The sequence below is a fragment of the Pangasianodon hypophthalmus genome, chromosome 10 (assembly GCF_027358585.1).
Source record: "Pangasianodon hypophthalmus isolate fPanHyp1 chromosome 10, fPanHyp1.pri, whole genome shotgun sequence".
NCBI classification, from domain to species: Eukaryota; Metazoa; Chordata; class Actinopteri; order Siluriformes; family Pangasiidae; genus Pangasianodon; species Pangasianodon hypophthalmus.
This window is the reverse complement of record NC_069719.1, coordinates 17,166,519-17,177,987: the sequence shown is the minus strand read 5'-3', so window position 1 is coordinate 17,177,987 and position 11,469 is coordinate 17,166,519. Positions and strand designations below refer to the sequence as shown.

The following is an 11,469-nucleotide window of genomic DNA, read 5'->3' as shown; positions in this document are numbered from 1 at the left end:
AAGAGGAAACTGTGCTTAATTTGTTGATTCAAAGCTCTGATACAAAATTATTGTGCAACAAGAAAAGGCAGCATGATCTCGCAATAAAGCAGTTCAAAAAAAAAAAGCCAGACAGATCTTGTGAAGCTTTTTCTGCATGTATGCCATGGCAAAAGCTCCATATTTAAAACACTTCATGGCTGAAGCACGCTGGCACATGCCCCCATGGCAGAAGGTGGGACCTGAGACCCGGAGGCCACTGAGCTGGTTGACGAAGAAGTGGGCAGACTTGGTCCTTGATACCTTGGGAGAGAAATATGACCACAGGTCAATTTAATATATTAATTAATTCATTCATTCATCTTCAGTAAGTGCTTTATCCTGGTCAGGGCCATGGTGAATCTGGAGCCTATGCTGGGACCACCGGGCTCAAGGCAGGAATACACCTTGGATGGGACCCCAGTCCATCGTAGAGCACTATGTGCACACACACATCTTCACACACTCATCACACCTAGCAGCAATTTAGAATAGCCAATCCACCCACTGGCATGTTTCTTGGAGATGGGAGGAAACACAGACAAGAGAGCATGCACAGACAGTAACCAGAGCACAGGAGTGAACTAGGTACACTGAAGCTGCAGGGCAGCAAAATTACCCATTGTACTACCATGCTGCCTCAATTCAAAGTAAATCATTAAAAAAAAAATAATAATCACAAGAGGTACTGTGTTTCTTCATTATCAGAAAACTTTTCTCATCTGAGGCACTCACCATGATCTGGCCCGCATGACGCGTGATGCTGTTGTCGATCTCCTGTGCTGAGCAAAGTCCCGGAGCAGATTTCTTGTCCTCATCTCTGCTCCTTCTAGGTCCAGTGGGACCATAGTTGGTGATGTCATATCTAGCTCCAGAAGCATGACGTTTTCTGCCTGTGTAGTGCAAGCAAATGCATCAAATACATTACTGGATAATTATTTACAATGATAATAAATATCCCTTTTAAATAACCCATTTGTTAGAAGCCTAAAAAAACAGAATGGCCTCTGTGTACCAACCCTGTATCTGGAAGGAGATCCTGTTGCCACAGCAACTTGTGCATATTGGCTGATTGGCCTCTTGTATCCGACTGCAGACGTTGGCCTTTGTCTGATGCGAGGAGAATTGCTGAAGGATAAGTTCCCATTGAAATGTTCATTTACTCGTCAATCAGTAATTAATTATTTAAGGGAATAATGTAAAATACAGTGAATACTAACTTTTCAGAGGGGAGAAGGGGTAGAACTTTCCACTGGTCTTCCTCACTGTCAAAGTGAAGGCGGTTTATGATCTTGTTTTTCTCCTCAGGAGGAATAAAATTGTCAATGATGAGATTCCTGCAAAATGTTTGACATACAAACAGTGAGGCTGAAATAGTTTTTCACTTTGGGTTAGAATGTCTATGTATTATCATATGAGTATGTCTTGGTGGGGTGCGTTCTTTTGTGATGGGAACTGTGGAGAACGTACTTGAATTTCATCTCTCTTGTCAGCTCATTTAGTGTCTGCTCCAGCTCCTGTCTCGTAGTGACATGTTCATCGATGATGTCACTGATCTCAGCTCGTACTAACTGCAGTTTACTGTACAGCTGTGTAAAGACAAGACATATAGTTATTAAAATGTTTCTCATGTAGTTTCTCTTAACAGCACCAGATTATAAAAATAATGGTTGATCAATCAAAATCTAGGGTGAGTATTGAAATGGTGGTAAGTTAATAAAACAGAATGGTTGTCCCTGATATAATATTACCTAGCTTCCTTAGCTTCCATGGAAACCTCTCTTTAATGGAAAGACTCTTTTTTTGGGTTCTACAAAATGTTCCCCCAGAGGGCCAAGCCAAATAACCTTCAAGAGTTCTACACTTACCCTTGTCCAATTGTGTATAAGAACTATATACTATAATGTGAAACATGTTTAAAAAAATATGATCTTATGAGAATTTCAAACAAATTCAAAAGAAAGAGACAGAAGTAGTTTGATTTAGTTTGGTTTCATACAAAGTAATAAGAAAAGGTATGAATGCCAATCCCACCCCAATACCTAATCTTAGCTATTTCATCTTTTCATATAACTTGTTTGGCTTGTTATGAATTGTGTCCATGTTGGAATGAATATTTCTCCTCATCCCTGCTAAAAATATCACTTTAGTTATGTAGACTGATGGCGTAGTCGAAAGCAAGTTTCACCTTCTTAAGCTTTTTGGTTTTGAGCTCCACCTCCTGCTGTAGAGATGAGTAGGTCTCTTTCAGTTCCACTGTCTCCTCATCCTGCTCAAACATCAGCTGCTGCATCTCCCTCTCTTGTCTCTCCTGTGAGAGATCACACAAACAACATACTCATACATGCACTTTGAATTAGAAGCCTACCATGAACTATCATTAGACATTGAATTAGAAGACTACAATGGTTAGTGTATATTTGCAGGTGTTACCTGCTCTGCAATCTCCTGTCTCTTTATCTCTAGCATTCTCTGCTGCTCGTTGGTGTGGTCAATGATGTTCTTGCCTCCAATCAGAAGCTTGCTTTCCAAGGCCTAAAAGAAATCACAGCAAACAGGGTACAATTTATTCTGTAATTTATTGCTTTAAAAGAACAGTGTGGTTAAAAGAGCCTAAATATGCACAAGCTCTAACCTTGTATTTTTCTATCATCATTTCCATTATCTGCTGTTCCTTCAGTAAATCCTCCATGGTCTGTGATTTCTCATCCAAGATGCCTAATTTCCTCCTAAACTCTGGGCTATCATTGGCAGAGCTCTTGGCCATCTGCTGCTTCCACCAGTATTCCTCTGCTCTCTCCTCCTTCACCATCTCCACAATGTCCACCTCACAGTTTCTAGGTGTCTCCACTTCCCCACTGCTCATGCTTCTCTTCATCTTTACACTGTTCCTCCGTCTCCTCCTTTCTTTTGCCAGCATTCCTCGTTCCTCTAGCTGCGCCTTCAGACGGGCTATTTCTTCTTGGAACTCGCGGAGCAACGCGTCTTTGGGATCTTCATTGATCTTTGGCCTGTTTTTGATATTCTTCGCTCTGTTTGCAAACCTCAGGGTGGCGAGAGTTTCTTCATAGTGACATGCTGTGGGTCCTATCGTAGCCACTATGACAGTTTTGGAGTTCCCTCCTAAAGAGTCCTGCAACAGGCGTGTGAGTTTGGAATCCCTGTACGGGATGTGAGAATTCTTCCCATCCACTAGTGCTGAGATAACATTTCCAAGAGCACAGAGAGACAAGTTTATTTTGGCAGCCTCTTTGAATCTTTGACCCTGGGCACCTGTCTTGCTTTGACGTTCACTGCCGGCCAGGTCCACCATGTTCAACTTCCCAACCCGAATATGCTCCTCGCCATCGATGCCCATCTCGCTGCATTCGATGGTTATAACAAAAATGGCGTGCGAACGTGAGCTTCGCTCGTTCATTTTCGTAAATCCAACAGACCTGGACTGATTTCCCAAATTCATCACATGTTCAATTTCTTTGATGTTTTTGGTCACAACAGATGACAGGTCTTTGACATAAACGCCCGACTCTGGACTCTCCTTAAGCTCCATTTTTTTATTATTGTCCTTGCAAAGGAGGTCCCTTATCTCATCCTGATATATCTCCAGATATGACACTCTCACCAAGTACTGCTGGTTCTGGGATCTGGATATATGGGTGAAGATATGGTGAAAGGAATTTGGTATGACCCCGCGTTTTTCTGGATCCATGGGCAGACCTTGCATGGTGTACGTCTTCCCAGTACCAGTTTGACCAAAAGCAAATATAGTTCCGTTAAAGCCGAGTAACACGGAGTCAATGAGAGGTTTGCACGAGTAATCGTACAGGTCGTTTTGTTTGGAAACCATATCATAGACAGCATCAAAAGTGAACGTCTTGTTCAGGGTCCCAGCCGCTTTCGGGTTCCGGACGCTTACCTGGCCCAGTTTCACATCCACTTCAACAATCCTCTCATGACTCATCGCCTCCTCTTTCTTGTTTACAGGGCGGCACCGAACCACCACCTTCACCGTCTCCGCTTTCTTCCCCAGCGACATGGACCGCGGCCGCAGCATCACCACGCTGTTTCTCTTAGACATCCTGCGATTCTAGTGCTGTCGCTACATGCAAAAGCCTCTTCTAATTAAACGGTGTCTTGGAAAGGCTAAGCGGGAATGATCGTCCACGAGAAAAACGCCCAACTTCCCACGTAGTCCAGAAAGCATTTTTTTCCCACGAGGAAAGCTTGATCCATATATACACACGGCTCTCAGGTGGAAAAGATTCAGTTAACGAACTGATTGTGTCTAAAAGAAGAGCATTAAAGCTCTAGTAATGGCATTCGTTACAGAGAGAGCAGTATCCAGCTTCCCACCTCCATCCTCCATCCACCACACCCTGCAGCGCTGCAGCACACACACACACACACACACAATAGAGCGCCGAGACTCACACTGATAGGTAGAGCATCCCTCCCACCACCAGGATATAAAAGCTGCTTATAATATTTATAATAATAGTAATCAAACAAATGTGGCTAATAATAATAATAATAATAATAATAATAGTAATAATAATAATAATAATAATTCTTCTTCTTATTATTATTATTATTATTAGCCTATTGTTATTGCTGTTGTCATCATCATCATGGTCATCATCATAATATTGAATCAGAGCTGGTCAGCACACTGGCAATGATTTTTGATTTTGGCAGTGATTTTTTTTTTTTTTTTTTTTTAATCAGGCTGCCAAAATTTTTGGGGTTCTTCCAAGTGAGCTGCTTCCTTATGTGAAGCAGTGTGGTCCTGCCATCTTTAATCTGTGAATTACTTTAGACTTATATGAATAGGCTACTTAATGAAGACTGGGTCTTGTGTTTTAATCTGAAATAATTACAAAGTCATGATGCAGTGGACTGGAGCCCAGTGTCCCCCAGTATAGGCTCCAGATCCACAGTGATCCTGATCAGGATACAGAGGTTCAGGCTCAGTGCTCAGTGCTCAGTTATTCTCTGTAAGGGAGTTTTTAAGCAAATATTAATTACAAGTTATGGCATGTATATAGCCTACACAGAAAATACAGCAATAACTTTAAAATATGCATGCTTGGGGGGAAAAGCATGTTAAAAATAATTTTTAAAAAAGTACAACAAGCTATATATTTAAGATCAAAATATGACTCATTGCATGTGTGATTTTTGTTTTCTCTAAAACATGGAAATAATTGGTTTTAGTGAATAAGAATATTGAGCATTGTTTACATTATTATTATTATTATTATTATTATTATTATTATTATTATTATTATTGTTGTTGTTGTTGTTGTTGTTGATATTATTATTATTATTATTATTATTGTTGTTGTTGATATTATTATTATTATTATTATTATTATTATTATTATTATTATTATTGTACCATGCAGCGCTTAGGTTTTTCTCTTCGATGATCAGTTGAATTCCAAATACCTGCTTGTTCGATATATAATGCACTATAAGGAGTGAAAAAGCCATTATTTTGTACCCTAAGTAGTGCATGTAGATGGGGAATAGGTGTTGATTTGGGATTCAGGCACTCGTTGTGGACGTCCCATCATATTCCCCCAATAAGAAAAGACGAAGGCGTGTTTGTGCCGCGGTCCGTGTGGAGAGAGTAAACCGGACCGGGTGTAAAGGGGTATTATAAGCGGAATTTAACGCCAACGGGTGGATTAGGTCTGATCATATTTCTTTTGTGTTGTGGAAAGCAGATGAGATGGGTAACTTTTCTCTTGGAGTGTGTGTAAAGCTTTGTTTATAGCTGCATCGTTGCCAGTGGCGACAGCGCACGGTGACAGTGCAGTACAGCTGTGTGCGGTGCGCAAAGCGAGGACCGGATGGATGAAGTGTTTGCTCATTAGGCTTAAATAACTAGGATGTGATCTAGTGTTGGTCTGAAACCTTGACTCGCAGCAGAGAGATGGCTTTGGAACCGAAGCAAGCGAGGCTGCTGTGCATGCTGTGTCTAACTTTCGGCTTCTTCGTGGTGGAGGTGGTGGTGAGTCGAGTGACCGGCTCTCTGGCGATGCTGTCCGATTCCTTCCACATGCTGTCGGATGTGCTCGCGCTGCTCGTGGCGCTGCTCGCGGTGAGACTCGCGGATCAGACTGCGGCCACGAGCCTCAACACGTTCGGCTGGATCCGCGCAGAGGTCATGGGCGCGCTGGTCAATGCCGTGTTTCTCACCGCGCTCTGTTTCACCATCTTACTGGAGGCAGTGGAGCGCTACACGGAGCCGCATGAGATTGAGAACCCGTGGGTTGTGGTGTGGGTCGGAGTGGCCGGGCTCGCTGTAAATGTGCTGGGGCTTCTGATGTTTCATGGCTACTCTGGACACGGACACGGCCACTCTCACAGCAGCAGGAGGAGTGAGAAACCACAGACATCATCAGGGGAGGCTTACGATCTGCTGGTGAAGAGCCAGTGTCCTGGCCGAGGTGACCGTGCTGTTCAGGTTGAAGCAGGTATTTACTCTCTAATAATTCATTTATAATTCATAATTGTGCTCTTTTACCACATGTATGACTCATTTATATGGGAATAACAATAAGTACAATAAGTTTTTTGTTATTTTGATTTTTAATTGTACAGTTTACTGTTAAACTCATTTTACTCTTCTGATAAACTCTTTACTCTTTGCTCTTCTGTTAAACACTCTCCACTCTTCTGTTAAACACTCTCGACTCTTCTGTTAAACACTCTTTACTCTTCTGTTAAACACTCTCTACTTTGACTCTTAAAATAAACACTCTCTACTCTTCTGTTAAACACTCTTTACTCTTAAAATAAACACTCTCTACTCTTCTGTTAAACACTCTTTACTCTTAAAATAAACACTCTCTACTCTTCTGTTAAACATTCTTTACTCTTCTGTTAAACACTCTTTACTCTTAAAATAAACACTCTCGACTCTTCTGTTAAACACTCTCTACTCTTCTGTTAAACACTCTCGACTCTTCTGTTAAACACTCTCCACTCTTCTGTTAAACACTCTCGACTCTTCTGTTAAACACTCTTTACTCTTCTGTTAAACACTCTCTACTCTTAAAATAAACACTCTCGACTCTTCTGTTAAACACTCTTTACTCTTCTGTTAAACACTCTCTACTCTTCTGTTAAACACTCTTTACTCTTCTGTTAAACACTCTTTACTCTTAAAATAAACACTCTCGACTCTTCTGTTAAACACTCTCTACTCTTCTGTTAAACACTCTCTACTCTTCTGTTAAACACTCTCTACTCTTCTGTTAAACACTCTTTACTCTTAAAATAAACACTCTCCACTCTTCTGTTAAACACTCTCTACTCTTCTGTTAAACACTCTTTACTCTTAAAATAAACACTCTCCACTCTTCTGTTAAACACTCTTTACTCTTAAAATAAACACTCTCTACTCTTCTGTTAAACATTCTTTACTCTTCTGTTAAACACTCTCGACTCTTCTGTTAAACACTCTCTACTCTTAAAATAAACACTCTCCACTCTTCTGTTAAACACTCTTTACTCTTCTGTTAAACATTCTTTACTCTTCTGTTAAACACTCTCTACTCTTCTGTTAAACACTCTCTACTCTTCTGTTAAACACTCTCGACTCTTCTGTTAAACACTCTCGACTCTTAAAATAAACACTCTCTACTCTTCTGTTAAACATTCTTTACTCTTCTGTTAAACACTCTCGACTCTTCTGTTAAACACTCTCTACTCTTAAAATAAACACTCTCCACTCTTCTGTTAAACACTCTTTACTCTTCTGTTAAACACTCTCTACTCTTCTGTTAAACATTCTTTACTCTTCTGTTAAACACTCTCTACTCTTCTGTTAAACACTCTCGACTCTTAAAATAAACACTCTCTACTCTTCTGTTAAACACTCTTTACTCTTAAAATAAACACTCTCTACTCTTCTGATAAACACACTAGTCTTCTGATAAACACTCTTTACTCTTTATTCTTCTGTTAAACACTCTTTACTCTTAAAATAAACACTTGTTACTCTTCTGATAAACACACTTTTATTCTTTACTCTTCTGATAAACACTTTCTACTCTTCTGAAGAACACACTTTTATTCTTCCGATAAACAAACTACTCTTCTGATAAACTCATTTTATTCTTGTGATGAACACACTTTACTGTTTACTTTTCTGATAAAAACACTTTTATTCTTTACTCATCTGAAGAACACACTTTTATTCTTCTGATAAACACACTTTTATTCTTCTGATAAACACACTACTCTTCTGATAAACACACTTTTCTACACCGATAAACTCAGTCTACTCTTCTGATAAAAACAGTTTACTCTTCTGATAAACACACTTTTATTCTTTACTCTTCTGATAAACACACTACTCTTCTGATAAACACTCTTTATTCTTTACTCTTCTGATAAACACACTTTTATTCTTCTGATAAACACACTTTTATTCTTTACTCTTCTGATAAACACACTACTCTTCTGATAAACACTCTTTATTCTTTACTCTTCTGATAAACACACTTTTATTCTTCTGATAAACACACTACTCTTCTGATAAACACACTTTTCTACACCGATAAACTCAGTCTACTCTTCTGATAAACACAGTTTACTTTTCTGATAAACACAGTTTACTCTTCTGATAAACACAGTTTACTCTTCTGATAAACACACTTTTATTCTTCTGATAAACACACTTTTCTACACCGATAAACACAGTTTACTCTTCTGATAATCATAGTTTACGCTTCTGGTAAATTCATTTTACTCTTCTGATAAACGCACTCTTGTCTTCTGGTAAACACACTATCTGCTCCCATTTTACTCAGTGATCAGCTGAATTGCTAATACCTCCTTATTAGATAAATAATGTACTACATGGATTTATTTTGTACCCTAAGTAGTACATTTATATGGGGAGTAGGTAATGATTTGGAATTCAGTCACTAGTCACCCAATAGGGAAAAGATGAAGGCGTGTTTCACATCTGGATGTGAAAAATAATGAGTAACTTTTTGCTGTTTTACTATTTTGATTTTTAATTGTGAAATTTACTGCTCTGGTTTTTTCAGACGTTGTCTCAAAACATAGCCTGGAAATCCCATTGAATGGGAACATCTCACCGGAGAAGCTGGAGCATGATTTAGATTCATCTTCCCAGCTCAACATGCGTGGAGTCTTCCTGCATGTACTGGGCGATGCCCTTGGCTCTGTCATTGTAGTAGTTAATGCTCTCATTTTCACATTTGTGTGGAGGACATGTGACAGTCAGGAAATATGTATTAACCCATGCCTCAGTAGCTACTGCTCTGACCACTGGCTTGTGAATACACACTTGGTCCACAGCAATGGCACCAGTACCGTCTCTGTAGCTGGACCATGCTGGGTGCTCTACCTGGATCCCACACTCTGCGTAATCATGGTGGCCATCTTGCTCTATACTACCTTTCCTCTGCTGAAGGAGTCAACCCTCATCCTGCTGCAGTCCGTGCCTAAGCAGATTGACATGCAGAGGCTGGACAAAAAGCTAAGGAGTCTTGAGGGGGTTCTGGCAGTCCATGAGCTGCACATCTGGCAGCTGGCCGGGAGCCGAATTATTGCCACGGCACACATTAAGTGCCATGACCCAGCCTCCTATATGGACACAGCCAAACGCATCAAAAGCTTCTTCCATGAAGAAGGCATCCATGCTACCACAGTCCAGCCTGAGTTCTCGGATGACAAAGAGCCCGGTGTCTCAGAGTGTGAACTGCCCTGTTACAGTCAGTGTACCCTGAAGCTCTGCTGTGACACGAGCTGGAGATCTAGATCTGAATCAGCGCTCATGTGCACAGACGACTCGTCCAGTCAAAATACTCCTCAACACTCCAGTGCTAGCTGGAATATTCAGCAAAAGCCAGAAGTTTTTCTGCAGATGGAGGTGGAATCCACAGTCTAGGTTTGATGAAGTTATGAGTATGCAATTTTTTCAGCAATCTTCGAAACAGAATCATGTCTGTTTAAGACAGAGTTATGTTTCTGAGAATCTCAAATCCTTCTGTTTTATTACCCCCAACTGTATGTAAACCTATTTAACTAATCAACTACATGCAATACCTCTTATCTCTTATACCTGTGGTTTCTATAATTGTAATTTTGAGAATGTGGAGCATATGGAGCACTTTATGGTATTAATGTTTACTTCTTGCTCATAGTAAAATACTATCTATGTGCCTTATATAAATTAAAAAAACACAATAATTACCCTGTATATTATCATTGTATTATCATTTTATCTTTATCATTTCATTTATTTTAGTGTAACAAATGTTTTAAAGGAGGGCATAATTGTAATGTCTGTTCTTAGAACAAAGTAACAAATCCTCTCAATAGGAATGTGTTAACTTAGTGCCAAGATGCCAGCCCTTATAATCTGATTAACAGTTAACTACATCTGTGCCAAACTAAATATTTATATCACCTGCTACTAGTGCTTACATGAAAGGTTTTGTTATTAAGGTCATGAATGTTGCATGTTTTAGGGAGTGTCAGACTCTGTAGGACATCTTATCCTCTGCACAGCTGTCAAAATACACCATGTCTCAGATATAACTCCATATATATCCAATGTGATTACTTGTTGAAATTGTTTAAAGGGCTCAAAAATGTCCAATCCACTTTAGGCTTTGAATGGGTGGTTAAGAAACCATAGTTTAGGGATAGAGTGGGAACACAACTTCATGAGGGCACCATGATGCAATAAATAATGCAGTGTATGGGGCACTGTGTCAAAAAAACAATAGAGAATAGCCCTTATTCAGTCCTTGCACAGTCCTCCAATCAATCCCCTAGGATAAGAGACCGACTGTGATGTCTGCTATTGTGTACCTTTTTAAGAAAGAAAAGGATTGGCACTTACAGTAATCAGGGTTTTATTGTCTTGTTCTGTAAGATGGAATGGTAGTAGATAGATATCCATTGATATAAGTACTATGTGTGTGGGAAACATATATGTTTGTTATGTTTGACTCCTTTGTTAGAGATGATCATGTCAGAATAGTCCTGATTTCAGGCAAGAGAGATTCATTCTCCATATTACAACGGAATTACTGTAATCAATGGATAAACAAAACAGTTTTGTAATTTGCCACAATCATGTTCTATGCACATTAAGCACACACATTCTTTCAAAAGAGTTTAGTGCTTGTGTTTCTCATTTTAATTTGTTCATTGATTTAGATCTGCTTTTAGATAAGTATTCAATCAATACTGTGTGTCATGTTTTACACTGATGTAATCAAGTATTTGCCACCTTTTTAATTATCAGTCAGAGTTTTTAAGTTTAAGATTTAAATGTCTTTACCGACCAGAATAATGGATAAGAATGCAGACCATTGACTATTCAGGGTGTGGGGAAATATACCTGCCTAAGTAAGCAGTGGTAGCAAAAGGGCCCTTGCGAGTAGTTGGAGGTAG

The 11,469-nt window shown here is 39.6% G+C and overlaps 2 protein-coding genes across 3 annotated transcripts; one reads left to right on the top strand and one right to left on the bottom strand.

Moving 5' to 3' along the window:
• kif3cb (kinesin family member 3Cb) lies at positions 1–4,403 on the bottom strand. 2 transcript variants are annotated; one of them, XM_026933913.3, is made up of 8 exons: positions 2,654–4,403; positions 2,452–2,553; positions 2,207–2,329; positions 1,489–1,607; positions 1,239–1,355; positions 1,038–1,146; positions 754–911; positions 1–282 (listed from the first exon to the last, which is right to left on the bottom strand). In XM_026933913.3, the coding sequence occupies exons 1-8, from the start codon at positions 4,094–4,096 to the stop codon at positions 174–176; spliced, it is 2,280 nt and encodes a 759-aa protein (XP_026789714.1). In that variant the 5' UTR covers positions 4,097–4,403; the 3' UTR covers positions 1–173. The 2 variants fall into 2 exon arrangements, with proteins under 2 accessions (XP_026789714.1, XP_026789715.1); XM_026933914.3 differs by having other exon boundaries at positions 1,038–1,128.
• A 1,204-nt stretch (positions 4,404–5,607) lies between these two features.
• On the top strand, positions 5,608–11,469 carry slc30a1b (solute carrier family 30 member 1b). The gene is made up of 2 exons (XM_026933917.3): positions 5,608–6,500; positions 9,087–11,469. The coding sequence occupies exons 1-2, from the start codon at positions 5,957–5,959 to the stop codon at positions 9,950–9,952; spliced, it is 1,410 nt and encodes a 469-aa protein (XP_026789718.1). The 5' UTR covers positions 5,608–5,956; the 3' UTR covers positions 9,953–11,469.